Source organism: Sciurus carolinensis, chromosome 3 (genome assembly GCF_902686445.1).
Source record: "Sciurus carolinensis chromosome 3, mSciCar1.2, whole genome shotgun sequence".
Taxonomy (NCBI): Eukaryota; Metazoa; Chordata; class Mammalia; order Rodentia; family Sciuridae; genus Sciurus; species Sciurus carolinensis.
In genome coordinates this window covers 26,087,390-26,112,611 of record NC_062215.1, presented here as the reverse complement: position 1 = coordinate 26,112,611, position 25,222 = coordinate 26,087,390, and the positions used below count along the sequence as shown (strand labels likewise).

Here is a 25,222-nt window from a genome sequence, read left to right as displayed (position 1 = left end):
ACCGGAAGTGAGTATGAGGCAAACATGGCGTCGACTGTTTTGGCGCTGAGGACGCGGGCAGCTGGTAAGTGAGGTGCTGTAGTCATTGCGGGGCAACCGGGAGGGGGGCCGGGAGGTGGTAACTGTCCCCGCGGATGACCTTGGATGCGTAGCGGGGGAGTGGGGGACACGCCAGGGTTGGGTGGGGGGAAGCTGTCACTGATCACGTGACAGGTCGTCGGCGCTCCTGCGCGGGGGCAAGGCGGGGTTGGAGAAGCACGTGTCATTCCCTATCCCGAGTACAGAAGACTTCTTTGTCGGTCGGTGACGCTGGCACGCAGCTTTCTCTCCCTTGGTTTTTGTGGACCCTTTTACCTGTGAAAAGGACTGAATCCAAAAACGTAAATCTATTCACTCAACAGATTTAGGTCGTTCCTTGTGTCAGACACTGGTACCGACTATCAGAAAAAAAAATATGAAGACTTGGTCTCAAACCGCTAGACAGTTTTTTCTAGTAGATGAGTCAATAAGCATGTGTAAGTAAAATAGTTGTAAATTTGGAAAAATGCTGTGAAGAAAGTACATCTGAAAAGTTCTTTGAGGAAATAACTGAGTTTAGACCTAACAACAAAAGGAGGCGGGGCGCGGTGGCGCACGCCTGTGATCCCAGGGGGACTGAGACTGACTGAGGCTTCCAGACAATCTTAGCAAATTACTGAGACCCTAACTCAAAATAAAAAATAAAAAGGCCTGGGGAAGTATCTTAGTGGTCGAGCGCCCTTGGCTTGAGCTGGATAGATCACGGCACTGCTTGCTGAGGAGGATGGGGAGAAAGGAGGAGAACAAAGATTTACAAACAAGATAGTGTAGGTAAAGCAAAAGCCCAGTCTCTTATGTTAATAAGTGAATGAATGAGTAGAGATCCTGTTGCTGGACATTTAATATGTCTCTAATTTTTTTTTTGTAGTCAGGATTGAACCCAGTAATGCTTTAGCACTGAACTACATCCCCAGCCCTTTTATTTTTTAATATTTTTTCTTAGTTGTAGATGGACACAATACCCTTATTTTTATGCGGTACTCAGAATCAAGCCCAGTGCCTCACACGCGCTAGGCAAGCTGTGTACTACTTAGCTACAACCCCCCTCCCCAGTCCTTTTTATTTTAAGCTAGGTCTCACTAAGTTGCTGAGTCTGCCCTCAAACTTGGGATTCTCGTGCCTCAGGCCCTTCAGTTGCTGGGATCAAAGGTTGCACAACCCTTCCTGTCTTCTCTGTTAATTCTTATCCATGCTCCTTTGTTCCACCTAGATTTATTCCTCATGAAAACTTCAGAAACCTAGGCTTCCAGAACTCTGAATTCAGGCTTCTGACACCCAAAAATCTTCCCTAAAGATGCTTGCATAGTACTCAAACCCTTCTTGGTCTGGAGATCTGAAAGGTAGACCTACTGGTCCTAGGTTTGTCCTACAGCAAGAAGCTTTCATGTTAGTATGAATTTGAACTAATTTTCCTTTTTAAAATAAATGCCAGTGATTTCTTAGCCTTACAATTGTTCTTATCAATTTAAAATAAATGAGCACTTTGGGATGAGTGCAGAGAAGTCAGATTAACTTCTTACATTGTGTTGATCTTTTGGACTTCTGCTTGGTGTACTTGGGGGAAAAACGAAGCAACTTTCTGAAATGGCCAGGAGCCTATGGGAGCCACACTCCAACCAGCTTGCCCTCTTTGTATGCAGGTATCTGGTGTGCAGTGGGTGAATAGATAGCTTCAATAGGGTGGGGAGGCTGCTGCCGTCGCTACCCTCTCAGTGCCCTGTTACTGGGCTCTCTAGGTTGTCTGTGCCTCTCCATGGGTGTGAGGGTGAGTGAGGCTCTGAAACAGGCAGCGCTGTGGTGTCCTCTTGCTGGCTTCTTTGATTTCTACAGTTTTGTTTCTCTTCAGTAGTACTGAATGTGCCAGGACCCAGAGCGTGTGATTTTTTTTTTTTTTAAATTTATAGTTTCCTGTTCTCCCCGCCCCTGTGTACCCCTCCTTCCTGCATGTGCGCATGCACACGCACACACATACTCTCCCTCTCCCTCTCTCTCTCTCTTTCTCTCTCTCTCTCTCACACACACACACACTCCTAGGCCCCTACCTCATGCAGCACTTAATCTCCAAGCAGTACAAGGAATGAGTGGTCCCCTGCTATGGGAGAAGGCCAAAGGACTTCAGGCATTTCCTGAAATCTTAACACTTAGCATTTCTGTTCCCCTCACACATCTTTCTCCTCTCCCCTGCCACCTCTTAGCAAATGGGCCATAGAGGCAGAGAAAGATCTAACAGTGTTTTTGTTCTCTTTGCAATTACAGCCCTGTTGAGCCCTCCTATAGCGGTAACTCTTGCTGTCAGAAGTGCGTCCAAGAAGACAGGTGGTAGCTCCAAAAACCTTGGTGGAAAGTCACCAGGCAAACATTATGGCATCAAGAAAATGGAAGGTGAGAATGTATCTTAGCTTCCATTACCCAGCTGCACCTTGTCCTGCTGCTCCTGGTTGTTCTTAGAAAAGCAAGAAACCCATTCTGCAAGTGCCTGGTTCTGACCTCTCCTCTTTGTTCACCATGGCATTTGGCTCTAGATTGAGGGGGCAGATAAGATCTGAGGAGGGGTGAGGGATCCTGGAAGAGGAGTGAGTTTGAACTTTAGCCTTGAAACTAGAGCAAAAAGGCTGCTGGGTAGGGGATTGGGCACTGTTTGTGTTGGACCATGTGGCAGTTGTTTCTGGTCAGGGACCTGCTTAGAGGTTGGTATGCAGCACTTGGGCCAACATGTTTTCCTAGAAGTTTGCTGTGCTGCCATATCACTGGGGCTCAGAGACAGCACACTTGTGGACTTCTCTTCTAGGTCACTATGTTCATGCTGGCAACATCCTTGGGACTCAACGCCAATTTCGCTGGCACCCAGGTGCCCATGTGAGTTACTTGGGGGCCCCCCTTTTTTCTTTTCTAGAACAACCTTTCTGTGACCCTAAGTACAGTAATGATAACAGTTGCATTTATTGGGTGTTTACCATATGCTGAGCATTGTGCTTATTCCTGCCCTTATTATCTCATTTCTCTTTCCAAATCCCTGTGAGGTGGGGATCATCCCCATTTCACAGGTGAAAAGCCAGAGAGTGGCAGGGCCCAAGTGACAGCTGAGATTTGTCTAACATTAGAGGATGATTGCACATTCTATGCCTCATTTTCTCTTCAGTGGGAAATAGGAGTGGGTTATATAATTTGATGTATGGGGCAGTTGCAGCTACCTGAGCACTGAGAAGCAGTATGCTTAAGATATAGAAATGCATACACATTAACATTTAAAAAATAAATGCTATTTTAAAAACAAAACAAAAAAAATATAGAAATGCAAAGATGGCAGTTTTTAAATGTTTTTAAAAGATACATGTTTTTAAATGTTCTTATTAATGTACAATTCTAAGCCAGGTGTGGTATTGCACACCTATAATCTCAGCTATTCAGGATGCTAAGACAGGAAGGTCACATGTTCGATGGTAGCTGAGGCAATTTAGGGAGACCCTGTCTCAAAATAAAAAAAGGAAAAGGGCTAGAGATTTAGCTCAGTGGTAAAATACGCCTGGGTTCAATCTCCACTACCAAAAAAAATTTTTTTAAATAATAATGCACAAGGGGCTGGGGAGATAGCTCAGTCAGTAGAGTGCTTGCCTTGTAAGCACAAGGCCCTGGGTTCGATCCCCAGCACCCAAAAAAAAAAAAAAAAAAATAATAATAATAATAATAATAATGCACAATATTAAAGTAGACATTTCTCTTTTTATGACTCAAAGGAGTTTTTAATTCTAGAATCAAATTCAGTAAATTATTTTTCTTCTGTTAAAAACTTGAATAAAACAATAAGCAGCAGTGTAGTGAATTGGGGGTCTGCCTAGCCATGTTTGCCTTAGAGTTGTGTTAGCCTAGTGTTTTTGGTTCTCCTTTCCAATCCTCAGTTCTTAGAGGGTGAGATGCCTCGTGAGTTCAAATATTTTCTTCAAGTCTTAGGAAATTAAGTTCAATTTATTCATTTTTCATGATTTCTAAGAAATTTTTCTTTGTATAAACCTGCTATATGGTTGAACGATTACTTGAATTTAATAAAAACAATTCAGTGTGTGTGTCAGAAATTAGATTCATACCAGGCAGTTTCAGCAGGTTGAGATTATTTCATGAGATAGAAGAGTTCTTTGTTAAGATAGAACTGTACCATACCCTTCACCTTATTATTATTTTTTAAAATTTGTATTTATTTTTATATTTTATTTATTTATTTATTTTTGTGCGGTACTGGGGATTGAACCCAGGGCCTTGTGCTTGCAAGGCAAGCACTCTACCAGCTGAGCTATATCCCCAGCCCCCTTCACATTATTTTAAGTAATAGTTCAGTTCCCCCGCCTTTTTTTTTTTAATCATGTACTATTCCTATGTGTGTATGTATGTATATACATATGATGTACATGTGTGTACGTGATTATCTTCCCATATACATGTTTGTATATATGTATATATACACATGCATACATACATGTATATGCACATGTGTGTATATGTATATGGATACACATGTGTATATGTGTGTGTGTATATAGATACACATGTATAGGCTTGGAACTGTGCTTATACATGATAAGCACTATATTAGCTGATGTCATTATTATTATTATTTTATTAACATATACATTATCCATATAACATTGATCTATATTTTCCATAAAACCTGAACTTTATATAAATGAAAATGTACATCAAATTGGTGTTTAATATAACAATTCCTTTGAAGTCTTTTAAAGTCTAAATAAAGCATGTTCCCAGGGACAATGACTTGGGGCATCTTCCCTGGCCCTGGTTTTGGGATCCATTTAGTGTGACTTCTGACCAGCCTTCTGAGACTGAGCAGCCAATGGTTTTGGCTGTTGGAGTTTTCTTTTTCCCTCTCTTTTATGGAGCAGAAGGCAAAAAAGTACCAAGCAGTGGGAAGGGAAACGTGAAATGGAGTTGTCTAAACCTTACATTCAACCCCAGGACCTGAATCTGGGGGAGAGGTCTATGTGGAGGCCCTGGGATGTACCACCTGGCTCTCCATCCAGCTAACGAGGTCTGTGTGTTGCAGGTGGGGCTGGGGAAGAAGAAGTACCTCTATGCCCTGGAGGAGGGGATAGTACACTACACTAAAGAAGTCTACGTGCCCAGTCCCAATAACTTGGAGGCAGTAGATCTGGTCACCAGACTGCCCAAGGGTGCTGTGCTCTACAAGACTTTTGTCCATGTTGTTCCTGCCAAGCCTGAGGGCACCTTCAAACTGGTAGCTATGCTTTGAAGTCCTGTTTGAGGCCTTGGGCAGAGACTGGAATCCAGGTGACAGGAGAAGGTGATGCCAGAAGTCAAGTGTTGGGGTCACAACAGGGCCTCTGAGGAAGAGGTCTGTTGGAAGTTGACTCTGCAGGAGACTCTGAATGACTGCCAGGACACCTTTTGGGAGATCTGACCTGGGCCTAAATAAAGCTTGCTGGAATCACAAATCTGTGCTGCTTGGGGACAAACTTAGATGTAACTGCTCACTGCTTTGTTGGCTCTTACCCATGTTCTCTTGTACACACCAAAGGGGGAAAGCAGGAAGGAAGCCTGTCAGAGTGAGGAAATGAAAAGGGGGGCTTTGTTTTGTAGAGAGGATTACTTTGGTACCATTTCCCAGAGGAAAAGGGGAGAGCTTGGGCTCTAGGCTATCATAGCTACTTTCTCCTTGTATCCCCTAAAAATCCAGAGGCTGGGTCCTAGAAGAGGGAGAGGACAATAGAGGAAGCATCACAGTTGTATTTCTTCTTAAAGCCACATGCAAAGGACAGGCTTCAGAGGTGGCTACATGGTAGGCTCCTGCCTCTGTGAGCCCAGAGCAGAGGGAGCTTGTGGGATGGCAAGAGGCTCAGTCAGGCCCCATCTGACCAGCATCCTTCCACTGATGAGGCAAGTAGGTGACAAGTGACTTCTTCCTGCCTACCCCAGTAGCTGGACACAGTAAGCCCACATTCTTCTCTGGTTCTTGATCTATCTCAAACCATATAGCAGCAAAGGATTTGGCTTTAGGAATACCTACTGAGGACTCAGAGCAGGCTGGGGCAGGCCTTCACCGTCAACTCAACCAGAACCTTAAAAGGCCTGGCTTTAAGTGGAGGGACTGGGAAGGCGATTGCAGCCAGGGACGGTAGCCATTCCTGTGGGGTTGGCTGTAGCCCCAGAGAGGAGCTTATAGAGTCCAGTGACTTCCTTCTTAAGGACTCTTCTCTGCCTGTAGGCATGAGCTCGTTATTTGAAGGCAGAGAAGTCTTCCTGTTCTGAAGTTTTGCCTTAACTTGTCACCTTGTTGTCTCAGGACATGACCCTAGAATCGCCACTTCCATAGATCTTTGGCAAAAGTAGCCTGGGGTTTCTGGGAGTCCACTTTAGCATTCTTCCATGTGTGTACCAGAAAGGCTCAGCAGGGCTAGTCCTTAGGTAAGGGATGTTGGTTGGGGACTGTCCACCCGCTCATGCTGTGTCTTCAAGGCCCCTGAAGAAATAGGAAGGGACAGGATGGGGTCACTCCCTCCTACAGTGATGTTTCCTTGAGCAAGGCACATGACTGCTTCCTGGGACAGGTGAGCAGAACCACAGTTGGGGTGGTTCAGGCCGTGACAGGACCTCCTCATAACTTGGTAACAGTCGGAGTGATAGAAGAGCAAAGGTATTAGCCGTATACGTATGTACACATCCTTTTTTTTAACTGCTGAGTCTGCATTGTCTCTTCCCCCAGTGACTGGTCCTTCCAGGAAATAAGTTGGATCCTAGAGCTATTGGCTTCTTGAAAACCTCTTTGCAGGAATCTGGTAGACCTCCCTGGGCTGAGGTTTGTCATCCTTCCTGATACACAAAGGGAAGTGGAGCCTCCAACCAAATCTCAGGAGGACTGAATGTCCACCTCTGCAGGCCCAGAGCACAAAGCTGTACCATCAGCTGGTGAGTCTGCTGCTGCCAGTCCTGTCAAGCACTAACTGGGTAGGTGAACCAGCTGCACGGGGGCCATGATGGCTCCTGGGCACCCTCACACAGCATACCTTCTTGGGGATAGCCCCGTGACTGAGAAAAACCAGTGGAGTCAGGAAGGCATGCACCACCATTATCCAGCTTCTGCCTGGATCCCCCTGAACAGACTGAGCCCAAGACTAGGGGTCCCACACTCCCTCCCCAAGAAGTCTCTCTAGGCTTCACCTCATCCTTTCCTTCCCTTACATTCTTCATAGTCTCCTTAACCACACCAGGCTCCTTGTTTGCTTTAGGAACCCAGCACACACCTCTTCCATACTCCCAGATGGTAGTCCCAAGGACCTTTCTTCATCTGCATACCAGGACTCTTGGCTCCTCCATAGTGCCATTTCATGGAGCTGAGGTAGGGCTGGAGCCATCAAGCTTGAGTCATGAAGGATAACTCAAGGTGATACTCAGGACTTAGGATCATTGTGCAAGAGAGCAGAGTTCAAATGCACTGTCTTGTCCCCTGTACCCTCCACCCCATCCTTTAATCCTTTCCACCAAGTCCCAGGCCACAACTCAGACCCTCAGCATTTCTGAGATGCATATGGGTTTAAAGAGATTCTACCCCTTTCAGGCCACTGGCTTTTTCTCACAACCTGGCAGCCACCTCTGATGAGCTTTCGAGGGAGTCAGAAAGACCTCATCCTCCTGTTCCCCCTTCATCCTGGGCCTGGTGCAGAGTTGGGACTGTAGCTCAAGATTGCCTTTGTGCCCTGTCCTTGTCCCTGACTGAAGTTGCCACTTGCCCCTTTTATAGAAGCTGGGCCTCTGGGCTTTCCCCTGGGAGTTGGGGACCTGAGAAAATACCATTTCACTGAAACTCTGCACTGAGGGTTCCCTGCACAGTTTAATAGTGGCCAGGATCTTTTAACTCTTTCCATATTGTTGCCCTGACCCATGGGGACCTAGGCTGGAGGAAGATGCATTCAGAGGAGATCCCCAAAGCCCCTTTACTGAGTAACTGCAGGGGCCCTTGTCAGAATTGGGGAGAAGGACTTGGAGCAAGGGTTTGCTGGGGAAGGGTGCTTACATATTGGCTGGGACCATGAAAGAAGATACAGGAGCAGAGGACCTGGCAGCACTGAGGTACACTGGAAGCACTGGTACAGTAGCAGTAGGATGGCATGAGGAATACCAAGGACAAAACTACCCTCCAGAGGCTCAGTCAGGGACAGCCTGGGACTGCCTATAGCCCATTTCCTCCCCAGGTTAGAATTCCACTCCAGAAGCTGTTGTGGGAATGACCCCACTTAACACACAGGGCAGACTGGGATGCAGGCAGCTTCCTTTCTGCTGCTGCATCAACTCCCGGGCCAGGAGAGCAGAATGGCTTTGTCCCATGTTTCCCTTCAGCCCAGGGAAGCAGTGCTGTAAGGGAGGCTTTACAAAGGGATGCACTTAGGAAGAACAAGTAGCCCTAGAAACAGTGGGTATGAGAAGGCAGGAGAGGACCCAAGAGCCTGAATTCAACCCTTGGTACTCAGTCCTCTCCTCTCAGACTGGCACTGATGGGAGAGGGTGGTGGCTTGGGGGTCATAGACCCTCCATGCAGCCTTCTTCTCAAGTGGCTTTGAGAAGGCTGTTATAGGTTACCTATTGATGAGGCTGGGCTTCTGGTCTATAGTTAGGGTCTCAGAGTGCACCTGCTCCAGTCCTGTAACTTGGAATGATAGTAGGTACTCACCATGGTCATGACTATGGCTAGGAGGCTGTTGTCCATGGTAGTCTTGGCACACACAGAAATAGTGGCATGGAGTGCCAGGAAAGGACATCAATCCTGAGGGTAGCCACCAGGACCACGGGGCTGGTTTTCCCCCAGGGGACATACTTATTCCAGAACCCTAACCCAGAGGTTCAAGCCCTTCAGAATCCTGGCACCTGTGAGTGCCTCTCCAGGTTCTCTACCCCTTCCGCCCACTTGTCCTGGTCAGTACTAGGCCATGACCTGGTTCCCTGTAGGTGGCACTCCCCTCTGCATGCCTTGCAGCTATGAGGGCCCCTCTGTCTTCTTCATGAGAATGGGTTGGTAGGAAAGGGCTTGGCTTCTGCTGAACCTGACAGCCAGGTAGGGGAGCTCCACTTTGCCCAGGTTTCTGCACTCCTCAGTCCCAGATCCCCTCTCAGCCTGACTCTGCCCACCTCCACTTCTTATTGGTTTAGGTAACTGGGTTCTGGGTGTCAATTGGCTGTCTTCTGGTCTTGGCTCCCACCTCTGATGGAACTGTGGATTCCATGGTTGCCCTGGAAACCAGGCTTGTGGACCACAAAATACAATGGCCTCTCTGCCTGGGTTCTTCCTCCTTCCAGAGCAAATATTGTGCAGCTCTGGGGACTTGGCCTGCCTGAGCCTCCAGGCTGAGCTAACCCTCCCTTCTAAAAGACATGTGGGGAACATTACTAGAGAATCTGGCAGAGAAACTGCTCTCAAACTTGCCTCAGTGACCTGAACAGAGGAAGGGAGGCCAGGAGGGCCTCCACCCCAAGCCTGCTTTCTAAGCCTGTTGGTAAGAGTCCTGAGCCTGGTCCTGGGTCCTGCAGAGCTCTAGTTCAGTGAAGCCAAGACAAGCTATCCAGAGCAGCAGGACTAAGACTAGACTTTCTTAGTTTTCTGCCTGCCTGCAAATGAACATCACCTGGTGGGCAGTAAAAATGTAACCATTGTTGGACTGTTAGACAAGTTAAACCAGAATCATGATCTACCAGGCTAAATAGGAATACAAACGCAGAATGTTTGCAGCTGGTGAGAACAATGTGGAACTAAGTCCTGGTGTGACATGATGGGGAATAGCAGGGGATGGCAGTGCATGAGCCATCCAAGCCAAAACAACAGTCTTTGAGAACCGTTGTGCTAGGCAGCCTGGATTAACTGTGGGCTGCTTTTCGAGCTCTGGGCCAGCAGTTCAACTGTTTTGGTATTTACTGCCTGTGTTTAATATGCCAAGCCCAGTTAGTAATTTTTCTTTTTACTGGCCTAAGAGTTGGGGTGGAAATGTAGCTCAGTGGTAGAGCATTTGCCTCAAGTGCACAGGGTCCTGGGTACCATCCCCAGTGCCATAAACAAACAAACAAACAAACCAAACCCTTAAAAGTTGATGCTGAGAAACAAAACTCCCAATGATATGGTGAACTAAAGTACAGCTTCAGATATTCACTAAAATAGGAGTAAAACACAATCATACTGCTGAACCCAAACATCATAAATTCTATGCTCTTGCTGTTAGCCCCTTCTGGCTACCTGCCTAGTCAAGCCCTCAGGAGGAGAGAACACAGTGACTGAGTGGCTCAGGCTTCTTACCCCCTTCTGAAGTCTGCTACCACTACTTAATGACAAACTTTGGGCTTGTCATTTCACAGCTCTGAGCCTCATTTTCCTGATCGGCCCCAAGAAGATAATAAAAGTGCCTGACTCCAGGGGTTGGGAGGATTAAATGAGAACTGCATGCAGTCAGCAGGGTGGCTGAACAACCTACCCTGCTGCTGTTACTGGTGTTCAGGAGCACCCTCTCCTGGCAACTAGGAAAATGACATGTGGCAGCCTGGCAGAAATTGAGCTCTTTAATATACCAAGCTAAGCTGAGCTGAGCTGAGCTGAGACCAACGTGACCAGCACTGGTGATTTTAGGTCTAGAAACCTTCACTCTCACTCCCCACATTACATAAGGTGTGAAGAACAATGATACTGAGCCCTTGCTAACGACAGGAGGAGAGTCAGAGGTGTGGAGGGGGCTCAAGAAATGGAGGGGGATAGATAAACCTTTTTGATAAGGTCCTTTCAGATCCTAGGCCAGGGATCCAAGTCCTGCTTCCAGCTTTAAAGGGACAAACTCTAGCAGTAACCATCAGGCCATGGCTGTTATTGCCTCTGCTCTTAGGGGTGCTTCATGAAACAGAACAATGAGGGCTTCCAGGATGGGCCCAGGTGACACTGAAGGCAGAAAAGCCAATATCAGCTGTAGCCTGGCCCACTGGCGAGGTGGGAGTGCTGGGTCAGGACTCTCAAGAACTAAGCTCCCCTCATGCTGGCCGATTCGGTGTCAATGAGGAAGTCTCTGAGCTTCCCAGGGTCTGTTGACTTCTCAGAAAAAGAGGGTTGCACTGGATGAGTTTTGCGTGCCTTCTGCTGGGATGGATTTGAAGCTGTTCCTGCTCTGGGGGACTAGGATTTCTGCCTTCTCAGGGCCATCAAAATAGCAGCTAAGACTTCTAAAAGGCGGCAGCCCTGGGAACAGTGATGGATCCTTGACAACATGCAGGAGGAAAAACACGAGGCTGCTTAGAGAGATAGAGATATATTTCTTCTGTTGCATATTTCAGACTTCACACACCGAGTTTCAGGCACAATGCGACTCTGGGTTCTTCTGAGCGCCTTGACAGTCTTCCCACACTGCTAATGAGGCTCACTGCCCCAGGGCACACCTGGAGTACCTGGGAAACTGTAATGGTCTCAGTAGGCCCTGATGCCCTGCCTTTCCCATCAAGGGGCAGGGTGTGCTAGAAAGTCCTAGAGCCAGACCCCCTCACTGCTCTAGGGTCCCCTGGCTACCAGAGGAGAGGCTCCCTCTAGAGCCCAGCTCCACAGTGGCTCCTGAACACACCTGTTTCTGGGCCTCAGAGCCTGGCACGGCACCTGTACCCCTGCAGGGCCTCAGCCATGAGCACCACAGCCCAGGCTGGAGGACCAGGCCCTGGAGAGTGAGGCAGGCCCAGCCTCTCCAGAGCAGTAGCAGATGGGCTCAACAGGCCCTGCTCCCCCCCAGCCATGGCCCACTTCCTGGGGCTGCTCTGAGCCCTATTGCACATCTTTTATTTCTAGTTCCTCCCCCACACACCATTTTAAATAAAAATAACAAACAAACTAGAGAGGACAGGGAAGAGAGTTGGGTGTGGAATGCTGTTGGAGCCCTTCTCCCGTTCCTGCCAACCCTCTGGTCCCTGTTAGAGACAGTAGCCCACCTTGGCTGCCGTCTGCCGGCTCTGGATGGCTGATGTGGTATACCACTGAGGCCTCTGGTTCCTGCCCGTGGGAGGGTACAGCCCTCCATTGTAAGGTGCAATTCCCCGGGTTCTCCGGGTGTGCTGGCTGGGGCCCTGCTACCTGAGTCGCCCGTCTGATTTGACAGGCCCCAGCTCTGATTTGGGGTCCGGGGACAGAGAACTCCAGCTGGTCAGTCTGCAGGGCTCCAGGGAGGGGCAGGCAGAGGGGCCCATGGCACACAGTCCTGCCACAGACCAGAAGCGGCTCAGTTCCCCATCTGTCCAGGCCTCCAGAGCAGGACCTGTAAGCTCTGTGCGCCGCCGGGCGGCCTCCTCCATGGGCTCTGGCTGAGGCAGGTTCAGGATGCCGCTCAGGCCCTGGAAACTCTGCTCCAAGTATTCATTGTGGGGTGGTCCTGCATGCAGCCAGAGGGCATCATCTGGGGGTGCAGAGCAGGCAATAAGTACGAGGTCAGACCCCAGGAGTCAGGTCTGTGTAACCCAGTTCCCAGCCCTGCCATTGAATCCCATCTCATGGACCATCTTGGGCTAATCCAAGGAACCTTCTGTGTCTATAAAATTGTTAGTTATATGAAATTAAGGCAGTACTCCCTGAATTCTCAACTGTTTCATTAAGTCAAACAGAAAATTCAAGTCACTTTAGAAAATAAGGTGACAACCTGGTCTGTGTCACTCACATCCCTTCCTGATCATTGTCAGTGGCTCCCAGAGCCCTTGGCAACCTATTAGAACATCCCTGTGGCCACTTGCCTGGTCAACCTGCCTTCCCATCTCCCCCATGCACCTACTTCCCCTGTACTCTAGGTCTGCCTCCTCAGACACTTGCCAGCTCTGTTCCGTCAGCTTAGAACATGCTGTTTTTGTCCTGGAGACCCAGTCCCAGTCCCCACCAGCAGAGTTGCCTCCATTCCTTCCTCTGTCTCCTTCACCAGACTGAGTTCCAGGAGAGCTGGGGATGTGGCTCATCTGCCCTTGATCTGCCCCAACCTTCCAGTGTCCCCCCCATCCTGGGTTACCCCTCCTTGTGAGAAGATGTGGTGGGGGAAGGAAACATCTGCCTTGAGCACCCACTGCATACCCGCAGCTGTTACCCAGCACTCATCCCTATATCTCCAGCTCCTTGCAGGAAGCTGTGCAGCCTCTGCTGCTGTTCAGTGTGCTTCCGTAGCCTCAGCCAAGGCGGGGGAGAGCCATGTGACCCTGCTCATTCAGTCACACAGTAGACTGGGATGGCCAGTCACATTTGCTGTCCCAAGATCATGGAACTTGGGGACCCAGAGGGCCTGATCAGGCTCTGCTGCTGTGCAAGGCCATGTCTGAAGAAGCCGATTTCAGAGAGGCTAGGGCAAGGGACAAGCTATCCCAGAAGGATACAGAAAGCACCTCTGGTTCCCAGTGAAATCTAAGATGTTTTCTGGGTTCTGTGAAAGAGAACCCTGCCTTCTTCCAATGATTTCCCTTTTTAAACTTGAGCTTGTTTAAGTGATATGTGTCCCACACACCCAGGAGGTCTGATAGTTTCACTGTCCTTCTTCACATGTGAACAAACTGAGGTTCAGGAAGATCAAGTAATTTCTAAGGTCCAATGAAAGCAGCAGAGGCCTGTTCCAAATGTAAGTCTGCTTGACCTTAAAGTTTTCCTCTCCCCCATATCACACCTAGGGCCCTGCATGCTAATGGACAGAAGAGCAAGGCTGCAATCTCCTTCCTTCCTCTGTCTTAAGGATGGGGTCATTTCTGATGGACGCCTTCTTCGGAGTCAGCTCCCTGGCAAATCCTATTCTGTCTTTGGGTCATCATTTAGGTACTAGATCCTTACCTTCCTGAGAGGTAGTTTGCGGTTGAAGGTCAAGGGCAGCACGAGGAAGTGGGTCTCACCCAGAGGTTCCCAGAACTGAAGTAGTCGAATGGTCCAGGCTCCTGGCCGTAGGGGCCGGCTCAGTGGAGGCTTGTATTGTGTGACCTCAGTCTCCGCATCTACCGTGATATCATACGATGTTGCCACTATATAGGTTGGGTCGATCCAGACCACAGTGGCTGTGAGGTTGGGGCCCCGGGCCCAGCGCTGCATGGCCACAGGCTCATCCAGTGGTCCCAGCAACCCCCCAAAATTCCGGAAAAGACGCTCTTTGGGATCCCACTCAGTGCCAACCTGTAGGGAGGAAGGAGCTGGTAGGAGCCTGGGGGAAATGTCCTACTATCTTCTGATACTGCTTCTCAATGTGTAACCCCAGGCCAGTCACTGTTTCCCCATATGCAAAATAAAAGGGTCAGACTAGGAGAATCTTAATTTCTATCAGCTCTGAGATTTGTTCTAGGCTTCTATTCTGAAGTGCTCTACAGTGGTGGGATCCATAGGCAGACCATCCCCACAGAAGCCATCTAGGAAAGGGAATGAGGAGACACCTTAAAAGGTCAACCTCATGGCCCAACTGGAACATCCTCATCCCTCTAGAAGGATCCTTGTAGTTTAGGACTGGGCTTATGTTATAATGGAATGACAATTTCCTCACTGCCTGTCCTGCGTCTCTATCTGGGAGGGCTCCTCAGTGTGTCCATGCGGGTGACACAGGAATGTCTGTGTGGGGCATCATCAAGGCTGCCATTACTGGGAAAGGAGATTCCAGTGAACCCAGCTCACAGAGGTCTGATGGAGTCCTTACTCCTCCTTTAGAATCTGCCCCTCTCTTCCCACTCCCCATGTCTTGCTGGGGGTCAAGAGAAAGCAAGGGGGAGGACCTGTCCCACCTCCAAACTCTGGAGCCGGCTGGCCTGGTCACTGCGCCCCAACAGCTTCAGCGACCCCTGGGGCATCAGCCACATCTCAAGCGTCTCTGCCGGCCCTTGGGCTGAGGGCTGCACCGCCTGCGTCACCAGGTAGCCCTGGAAATGGTCGTCATAGAAATACAGGTGCACGCTGGACGGCAAACCCCTGGGCTCAAACCTAAGGTTCCAGCAGGGAGAAAGGGAGATGCCATCAGCACACCTGACTCAGCCTGGAGTCCCAAGGAGGGGGCACTGAGGAGTCCCATCCCTAGGCACTTCCTTTGCCCCACATCTCACAACCCATAGCACCCATGTGTCTGGCTCTTGTCTTCTTTATCATTATTTTTTTGCATTTTTTGCATTTTTCCTTGCCTTAGACTGGGGCCTCACTGAGGGCAGGGATTGTCTTTCTGATTTGCCTCCCCATGGGGCACCACACCCTGAGGACCTGCTGTATGTCAGAAGGGGGTCTCACTTGCAGAGTGAGGTGGCCGGTGGGGGTGCGGCAGTGGCAGCATGGCGCAGGCCAAGGCGGGTAAAGGCGGTGTAAGCGGTGAGCATGACATCACTGAGTCCGCCAGGGCCATCGGCCACGTCATAGGTGTTCTCCCAGTAGGCCTTGAGGGCTGGTGTGCCAGGGGGGTAGCTGCCATACAGGTGGAAGTCCAAGATTTCCAGGACCTCCTGGTTCACAGTTGACTCAAACTTCCGGGCGAAGAAAGTGGGTCTGGAGACTTGCTGGAGAGGGAGAGGCAAGGAGGGTGAAGGGCTCTGGGGCCCCAAAGCATGGCAGAGGCTGACCCTCTCAGCACTGCCTAGAAATCAGCCTCCCCAGGCTTTTCCTGCTGCTGTTGTAGGCCCAGACCCAAGGGCTGCTCCAGGTGGAGGCCCATCCTGCCTTTCTGACCCTGGAAGGTTCACGGGGAAAAGCTGGGGTGAAGGCCGAACAAGGCCTCTCAGGCCATGGGCAAGCACCTGCAGCCGTAGGAAGTCCTGAGGCTTGAAGTCATTGGGGGAGCAGCCACACCAGTCCACGATGTGCTTGTACTGGCACTTGCAGCCCAGCTTGCGGTTCCAGTTGGTGACCCGCAGGTTGTTGTCCACGAGGCTCTCACAGGCTGGGCTGTTCTCCAGCACCGTGTGGAAGAAGGACTGCAGGTGGCAGGGGTGTGGAAGGTGAGCTGTGGGTAGCCCAACCCGCACCCTCTCTGGCCGGCCCAGGCACCCACCTCAGCTGGAAGCAGCGTGTACGTGTAGAACTGGCGTAGCTGGGCCACAAGTGGATCATCCGTGTACGCCACATATTCCACAAAGCTGCGTGTCAGCACAAACCAGTCGGAGCCACCATCCACCACAATGCCTGAAGGGATCTGCCGCTCACCCAGGCGCCACATGTGCGAGTCACACTCATGGAAGAGCCGGTCCAGGCCCTGTTTCTTGATGAACCTGTGGGTGGCAGAAGGACCATGGCTGAGGGACTCGCAGAGTGGGAGCCAGGCCTTCTCATCCACCTGGCGTTCAGCACTCCTCCATCTGTGATTAGTCTGGAGACTCAGGAACCCAGTGCTGGGGCCAGTGGTCCCCCCTGTGTGGGAGGGGTGGTGACCAAACACTAGGGCCTCCTTCCACACCTCTCTAACCTGGAGTTGTCCCGGCCATGTGACTTGAGGAAATTCTTGTCCCGGTTCTTGGATAGGAATGCCACCAGCTCCTCATTGGTCCTGGTGAAGGAATGGGGTGTGAGGGGCGGTTGCTCAGTCACTGGCCCAAGCAGACTTCTTCCAGCACTTTCCCTTGAACCTTTCTCTCTTGCCGAGAGCTCTCTGGTCATGTGCCCTACCCGTCCCTCGCTGATGCTCTGGTGGTGGGCACTTGAGGTCCTCAAGAAAGATCACATCCATCCTCCAGCCCTTGCTGTCTGACTCAGCATCCAGGTACAGACCTTGGCTGCTGCTCCTCCCCTTCTCATCACTCCCAATCCTCAGATTGTCTTTTACCGACTCCTCCTCTAATACACGGCTGGGGCCATGGGGTGGAGTGGATCGTGTCTAGGCTGTGTGGATCCCAGAATGAGGCTCAGAGGAGGAGAAGCCCATCAGGGCCCTCCAACCCTGACTGCCCGGATGGGTCCCCCTCCCACCCAGAGGTTCAGAGCCCCATCCCCACACCTGGTTGGGTAGTCAGTGGCGCTGAGGTTGATGAAGAAGTCCCAGGCCCAACCAGGTACCTCTAGCAGGTCCCGCATGCTCCGCAGGTACATCCTCAGAAGGCTGGCCCCACCCCAGATGGTGACCATGCGCCAGGGTGTCACCCGTACATTTTCATACCGCTGGGCCAGCTCCACCACCTCCCGGTGCAGGTAGTTGGAACGCTGGGGAAGAGGGGGTACTCAGCAGATGTGGCTGGGCCCTATGGTTATAATCCCCAACTCCACCCCGGGGTAGAGCGCAAGTAACATGGAGTAGAGAAAGCAAAGGGCAGGGCTCTAGTTCCTAAAGGTTATGCCACCTGCTGCCAGATACATCCCCATCCTGAGCCTCAGTGTCCCTATCTCTTGGCTATCTGAGCCAGGTCAGAGACCCTGTATATCTGTGATCCTATATTTTCTGCTGTGTTCACTCCAGACACCCTGTTCTCTCCTGCCCCCAGTACCTTGTCCACATGGATATAAAAGAAGTGCTGCTCATGGTAGACGGCCTTGAGGAGACGCTTCAGCTGGCGGATGGCGCGGCCATGAACCACCAACATGTAGGCGATGCGTACTGGGGGGCCATCCACAGGCAGGGCCCGAATCTCTTCCCACTGGATACCAGGATTCATCTTCCCTGAGAGTAGAAAACAGGAACATCTTTTAGGTCCACCCAAGGTCAGGGTATGGGTGAGACGCCTGTCAACGGAAGACGCCCATATTTGGAGCCCTGGGTCCCTGCTCCCTTTTCTGTCACTTAATACATTTAACATAAGCTTGGGCAAAGAGATGGGCCCTCTGGGAAATAAGGGTGAATATCCGAGCCAAGCTACCTCCCCATCCATGCCTAGGAAGGACCAGAGTGCCCTGTCCCTTACCAGCCAGCTGGCAATGCCGTGGCACAGCCTTGGGCATGAGGCTCCCAGCCTGGTGCAGGCATACCACGTTGGCGATCTCCTGTTGACACTGCTTGGTGCTGGCCCGGGCCAGAGCAGACAGTGCATCCTTGCCCACGATCTCGCACTTAGGGGTAAAGCCATTGTCTGTGGGCTGGGGAGCACCCTCCACGCTTCCTGTGTCTCCATGTGGTGGGAAGCCAGCAGCCCCTACCAGTGCCTCCCCAGCTGCTGCCCCGCTCAGGTTCTGGCGACCTGGAGCCTCTGGGGGTGGGGCAGGGGGGACCCGCCGACTGGCTCTGTGACGGCTGGTTACTGCCCGTACCACCTTGGCCACGGGCAAGCCTGGGCTCTCGGCACGGCCCCGCCAGCGCCCATGCCTTCTGCCTGCGCTGCCCCTTCGCCCTGCTGAGCTGTCTGTATCCTTGGAGCCCTCGCCAGGGTCCAATGGTCGTGGCTTCCTCTGCCTTCCTTTCTGTAAAAGATATGCAGACAGAGGTCACTGGGGCAGTTACTCACCTGCTCTGGCTCCTTGAGCTCCACCTTGGCAGGGGGCACCCTCAGACTTAGGAACTCCTGCCCACCCTTTCCCTAGAGGAAGTCCTGTGCACCCAAGAACTTGGTGCAAGGTCTGCCTGTAAGTGTGCACCCTTGAACCACCACCATGCTTGGTCCCTGGGTGGAAAGCTGAGGCTGAGCTGAGGCCCACAGCTGGAGGCTGTCCACCCCTGCACTTGCAGCAGGTTCTCCTGAAGGAAACAAGTGCTCCACGGGCCAGCCGCACCCCTGCTTCCTGGCTCTAAGTGCTCTGGAGCCTGCTTCCTCTTCTCCAACCCAGGCGCTTCCCCAGATGGCCTGGTCAGCTCGAACCACCCTCTTCTCCAGTCCCTGTCTCCCCTTCCCTGCCTGGCCAAATCCCACCCATTGTTTAAGATCCAGTTTCAAGTCCCCTGGCGGGCAGCCATCACATTTGCCCCAGAGTGGGATGTTCTGCGATCTGAGGCCCTGGATGTCCCTGTAGCAGACAGTGAACTCCTTGAGGGGAGCCATGTCAACCCCATTTCCCAGAGCCTAGTGGAGTAGCTGGCACACATAGGCATCTGGCTGGTAGATGTGGAAGTGATAGAGGAAAGAGAGGTCCCGAGTGAGTACTCTGGAGTCCCCAGAGCTCTGCACTCAGCTCTGCCCCCTCAGCAGCTGCTCAACCTCCCTGAGCACACTCCCTCAGCTGTGCGCGAGAGTCGAGAGAGAGCTTGAGGCAGGCAGCTCGAGAGGGCTGTCTCCACCACTGCGCAGTCCCCTCCTGCCACCCTGTGTGAGCTCTCCTCACGGCCCCTCTCCTCCAGCCCTGCAAGAGCTCTTTAGAGCAAAGTTTCCTCACATGGCCTGGGGACAGCACGCCTCAGTGGAGCACCCTCTTCCCTTAGCTTCCAAGAGACCCTCCTGGGCCTTCCCACTTCTCGTCCATCAGTCTTGCTCCCAAGGAGAAGCCTGCGGCTTGTCCTTGGCCTGGCGCCTTCATTTCTCAGTGATCTCATTCAGTCTCAGTGTCTAAACTTCATCCCTCACACTTGAGGCATTTAAATAGTAGCCTCCTTGCCATCCCTCTTGGGAGCATAAAGATCTCTGACCCACAAGTCCAAGTGGGAGCACCTGCTCTTCCTCCCAGCCTGCCCCTCCTTCCGCCTTCCTCTCTACCTCAGTTAATGACAACCCCACCCTTCAGTGGCTCAGGCCAAACCCACTGGGAGTCAGCTTGGATCCCTTTCTCCCTCACATCCAGCTGTCAGTAAGTCCTGTTGGAGCTGTCTTGAAAATACATGCAGAACTTCTCGGGACTTTCTCCAATGCCCTCTGCCTGGATTCCCCGGTCTCCTGGATCCTGTTCTTGTTCTGTCAGTCTCTCATCACAGCCACCAGGGCTCCTGTTAGAACTTAGGTGCCATCTCACCATTCTGCTGGAAACAGACAGTGGCTTCCCCTTGTGGGACCTGGCAGTCCCTGTGACCCTTTCTGTCCCACTCTCCTGGTCACAAGGGCCTCCTCAGCATCCCCTCATCCCACCTTCTCACGCACTGCACCCAGGACTTCAGCCCCTCCCCACAGCTTGCTCCTTGCCTCCTTCAACTGTGCCCAGGATCCTCTCAGCAAGCCCCCCCGCAACCATGCTGGCCCATGCTGGCCCTCCCCATCCTCTGCTTTATTTTCCCCACAGCACTTGATATCTTTTATCATTTATTTATATTGTGTTTTCTAGGGATATTGGCTGGTTTGTTCACTGACGCATTCCTAGAGCCCAGGAGTGTCTGGTGAGCACAGGCCCTCAGTAAGCACTGGTCCAGTGAACGTCAATACCTTGCCTTAGATACGGTATTTTTAAATGTGCCATCCTTTTCATTTTAGTAATTGGAAGGGGAGGAGGAAACAATCACATGTGAAGCCAACAGAGGTCCAAGACCCTCGGACACTTAGCCTCTCCCTGCCCTTCCCCTCCCTAGGACCTCCACTGTCTCCCCATCTGAGCACAGCAAGAACCCAACAGCCACCTTCAGGCCAGAGCCCCACTCCTACACCCTGGCACCCAGGTCCTCTGCGCCCAGCACTCAGCCAGCCTTCTGATGTTGAGAGGTTCCCAATCAGGGCTGGGGAGGTTTCCCATCTAAGAGAAACCCGAGTGGAGGCAGCACATACTGTTTGAGTACCCCCATTGTGAAGGGCACCCGGGTTGGGAAGCCCTCTAGAAAGATGAGCCTGGCTACAAAGCAAGCAGAGAAAGATTCCCAAGCTTAGGTGAGTAGAGATGGCAGAGAGATGTGGTTCCCAGGGTGGAAGCCAGTATCAGCGAGTCAGGAAGCTGGTCAGGAGGGCAGGGCACAGGGCACAGGGCCAGGCTGGCTGCGGTGGGAGACAGGATGTGGGAGGAGGCAGGCATGTTGGTGCCCTGCACTGCAGCAGGGAGCTGGCTGACCCTGAGAAGGACAATCCCAGAGGAGGCTAGGGGACCAGGAGGCAGCAGTGAGGAATGAGAGAGGCCCCAGTGGACAGCCCCTACCCCATCCTCTCCCAGGTACGTCCACGTGAGCATCAGCAGGGCCTCAGGTTTGCTCACTTGCAGGGCCCCCTCGGATTACTAAGGATAGGGACTGGTCCTCAAGCCTGGATGCATTCTGGCCTCAAAGTCCCCTCCTCCCCACCAAAGAGGCACTTAAAGTCCTTGGCCACTTCCTGGCTCTGAGAATCCTCGGAATCCTTCTCTGAGCCACGGAGACAGTGAACACAGCAATGCCCGCCCCACACCCCACCTCCTTGGACTCCTCAGACTGCATTTAAAACAAGTGGTGATAAAACAAGTGGGGAGACAATGTTTGTGAAAGCTTTGAAAACTATCAAGTGGCTCTTTGGAGGTTCGCGATCATCCCAGGTAGCCACTCCAGCCTCCACAGACAGCAGAGTGCACATTTTAAATGCACATTGGATCCCGGTGCGGCACTCTCCTGCTGCACTTAGAATAAAACCTGAGCCCCTTACTGTGGTCCCTTCAGCCACATAGTATGGATCCATTTTCAGGGAAAGTGCCACACCCTCCTGTCCATTCCTCAAGGGTGACCAGCTCAGCCCATTCTCAGGGCCTTCTGCCCAAACTCCCCTGCCCACTTCTTCCTGCAGTAAGCCTTTCCCAACCTCCTGATCTAAACCAGCTTCCTTGTTAGTCTGATGAGTTACCTTTTTGCTGTCTGTCTTTCTCTGTAGACTCTGCCCATGAGGGCCAGGACTCACCTATTCTTTATTTCTGCATCTCCATATTAGCACAGTGCCTGGTGTGAATACAACATAAAAAATGCTTGTTGATTGAACGACTGAACTCCTGTCCCCTACGTGCAGGGCTGAGATAATAAGAGTTACATACTGACAGCTTAGTATGTGCCAGGAACTCCTTCAAATTCTCACAGGCATCGTTTCACTTCATCTGTATAATCATCCAACAAGAGATGTGCTACTATATTACCAGCCTTGAGGGGGTACTGAGGAGGATATGGAAAGCGGAGAGGTGATTCACTGGTGGTCTGCTCAGCAGCAGAGCTGGAACGGGGGTGAAGAGGGCAGTCCCACTTCAGCACTCGCCTTCCCAAACACTGTGCTATGCTGCCTGGCAACCCCTGTGCCATCCTTTTCATTTTAGTAATTGGAAGGGGAGGAGGAAACAATTAGATGTGAAGCCAACAGAGGTCCAAGACCCTCGAACACTTAGCCTCTCCCTGCCCTTCCCCTCCCTAGGACCTCCACTGTCTCCCCATCTGAGCACAGCAAGAACCCAACAGCCACCTTCAGGCCAGAGCCCCACTCCTACACCCTGGCACCCAGGTCCTCTGCGCCCAGCACTCAGCCAGCCTTCTGATGTTGAGAGGTTCCCAATCAGGGCTGGGGAGGTTTCCCATCTAAGAGAAACCCGAGTGGAGGCAGCACATACTGTTTGGTACCTCACCACTGGTGAGGTGGCTGCTGAGGGGTTCAAGTATCAGAGGCTGCCTGATGCTCAACATTATGTCACTGGGATCTTCTTCCATTCCAGTCCAGGATTCCTCTGTCAGTTTCCTCCAGTTTCCAAGCAGGAGGAAGGGGTGAGGCTCCAGGTATCCCAACCTCTCCACTGGGCCAGTTCTCCATGCCAAGGTATAAACAGGGTAGCAAGGTTTGCAGACCATCTAGAGACTCACAAGTGAATGCAGTACAGGGTCATTTGCTTCTGAGAAAGCTCAAGTGCTCTGACATCTCCCTCCCAGAGTGGTCACCAGTCTCTGCTCACATATTTCAAGGTGAGAGGGCTCTAACTGCCTTGGCAGCCATTCCATCTTGACGTGTCTTATCTGTCCCAAAAGACTTCTTATATTGGGCCTGAAACTCTTCTCTTCCTCCTACAAGCTCATTCCCTCAGAAGTCAGAGCCAGCCTCCCCAATCCTCACCCTCAGCTCCTTATGGAGTTATGGTCTCATGTGACTGTTCCTGCTCCCCTCCCCATTCCAGCTTCTTAGTTCTCCCCCAAAAGAAGAGAGATCAGCTCTTCTCCAGTCTCCACACGAGGCCTTCCAACTGCCAAGATGCAGGAAGTCTAAGTGGACATGGGAGCTCCCTTGGCCTTCACTTGCCAGGTAGAGAAGCGCAAGAGGACAGGGCAAGCAGAGCCTCTGGTCCAGAACCCTGAAGGCACCAGAAGTCGAGGGAGGAGCAGGGAATTTTAACTTGTGGCCACAGCTTAAGAGTATGGCCCATCCTCTCTGCCCTTTCAGTTCCGACCCACACTGGGGAGGCTGTATCTGGGCCCACAGCTGAAACCACATCAGCCAAGAGTGAGGAAGCCTCTCGCATCAGGGAACTTGGGTTCCGCTGAACCAGCTGCTGTCGTCCCTATTCCCTCAGTCACAGGGGGGTCTCTCCCGGATTCCTTAAGGTCCTGAGGTCAACTCAACTTTTCCCTCCCAAAACCCTAGCTGAGAAACCACACCTGGGGGACACTCCAGTTTTCCCCCTCAGGGTCACTCCCTGTTCCCCCAGTTCGCGAGTACACACTTCATCACAGGCCCTATTCCACTCTCGAGCTCCACCTTCCCATGGGTCGTTGCCTCTCAGGCGCAGCTGGGCACAGACGACCGGGGTCCCTCCGCCCCACTCCTCCGCCCACGGCGCGCACACCCCCGCCCCCTCCCAACTTCAGAAAGTTTGGCCTGGGGCTCCCCACCTCGGAGCAGGCTGGGCCCAGCCCCGCCTCCCAGCTCCGCTCCCCGCGCCTGACCTTCATCGCTCCCGCGGCAGGAGACCACCCCACCAAGACCCGCTCCTGCCGCCCGGGCCCCCAGTCCGCCCGCGGCCCGGGCCTCTGGGTCACGCACCACGCGGGAGCTCAGCCCGCCAGGCCCGCCTGCGAAAGGGGAGTCAGGAGCCGGACGTCGGGCTCCAGGCGGCCTCCAGCTACCCGCACGCACGCTGCCGGCGCCCCACTTGCTGATCCCGGCCGCCCGCAGCCCTGCCAGGACCCCGCGCGCCCCCGCGCCCGGCCTGTCCGCCCGCCTGGCCGTTGGAGCACCTCGCTTGGCTCGTCCTCCTCCAGGCCGCTGAAGCTCCACACTACCAGGCCCTGCAGCAGCAGGATGGCCAGCGCGGTGGCGATCGCCAGCTTGTAGCGCCGCACCAGCTTCTGCACCCGCGCGCTCGCCACCATCTTCCTGCCCGGGACGCGGGGCGCGCGCCCAGCCCTGCAACCCCGCCGCGGGCGCGCGCACGGGTGCGGGGCCGAGCCCTCCTCCTGGCCTAGGGAGGCGGGCCGGGCACGAGCCTGGGCGGGGCCGAGGGCGGGGGCCGAGGGCGGGGCCCGAAGCACAGCGCCTCGCAGGCCGGGCCCGGACCGCTGAACCTCCCTTCCCGGCTGCTGTGGGCTTGGGCCCCTGAGCTGGCTTTCAGCGTGGCTTCCCACGCCGGGTCTGCATCAGGCGTGCCTTCCACGTCTCGGTGTGCGCCCCCGCCAGTGCTCACCTCTTCCTGGACAGCAGGCCCCTTGTACAGGGGTTCGGAGGGTCTTCGGCCCAACTACTCACTTGCCCGGTGTTGCGGGGCGTGGGGGAGCCCGGCTCTGCCTGCGGGTAAGCTCTCCGCCTCAGGGTCACAGGGAATGCTACAGCCCCCAGAAGAGCCAGTTGGGAGTGGTTGTGTGAGTGCCGCAAGGCCCTGTTTTAAAACCTTCATGCCGTAACCCAGGACAGTCTCACCGGTCGCCTGGCTCCGAGGCCCTTCAAAAAAACACCCTTTGCTCTCTTCTCCCTCATCCTAAGCAGCTTCTGGCCTTTCTCCACTCCCTCATCCTAAGCATCCTGGAACCGCTTTCCTTCTGTCTCATCCTAAGCATCTTCCGACTCTTCTGGAGTTGTGATTCTCAGACTTTAGCTTGCGTCAGAATCACCTGGAGGACTTGATAAAACAGATACTATCGCTGGTCCTCACCCCCGGAGTTTCTACTTTGGTAAATCACGGATGGGGCCCGAGAATTAGAATTTTCAGCAAGTTCCACGTGATGCTGCTGGTGGTGGTCTGGGACCACACTTGAACAACCACTAGACCTTAGCATATGCCAAGTCCTACCAACTGTTCTCCCTGCCCCCATCAACGGCATCTTTGCTTGTGCACACTGTCCAGGGGAGCACAGATCATATCCCCTTTCTCTGGGATCCTGCCTTATTCGCCTTTGAATCCTTACCACCACGTGGGACACCCAGCAATGCTCAAGAAATCCTGGGATGCTGG

General features: G+C 52.6%; 2 protein-coding genes across 3 annotated transcripts; one reads left to right on the top strand and one right to left on the bottom strand.

The window, feature by feature from the left end:
• On the top strand, positions 1–5,536 carry Mrpl27 (mitochondrial ribosomal protein L27). Of its 2 annotated transcripts, none has more exons than XM_047544499.1 (4): positions 1–64; positions 2,335–2,460; positions 2,867–2,934; positions 5,132–5,536. In XM_047544499.1, exons 1-4 carry the CDS (start codon positions 25–27, stop codon positions 5,336–5,338), a joined length of 441 nt encoding a protein of 146 aa, XP_047400455.1. In that variant the 5' UTR covers positions 1–24; the 3' UTR covers positions 5,339–5,536. The 2 variants fall into 2 exon arrangements, with proteins under 2 accessions (XP_047400455.1, XP_047400454.1); XM_047544498.1 differs by lacking the exon at positions 1–64 and adding an exon at positions 497–515.
• Positions 5,537–11,349: 5,813 nt separating this feature from the next.
• Xylt2 (xylosyltransferase 2) lies at positions 11,350–24,177 on the bottom strand. Its single transcript, XM_047547155.1, has 11 exons — positions 24,012–24,177; positions 17,914–18,406; positions 17,500–17,672; positions 17,016–17,218; positions 16,488–16,568; positions 16,077–16,293; positions 15,823–15,999; positions 15,323–15,585; positions 14,830–15,025; positions 13,902–14,233; positions 11,350–12,502 (listed from the first exon to the last, which is right to left on the bottom strand). The coding sequence occupies exons 1-11, from the start codon at positions 24,144–24,146 to the stop codon at positions 12,178–12,180; spliced, it is 2,595 nt and encodes an 864-aa protein (XP_047403111.1). The 5' UTR covers positions 24,147–24,177; the 3' UTR covers positions 11,350–12,177.
• Between the last annotated feature and the right edge of the window lie 1,045 nt (positions 24,178–25,222).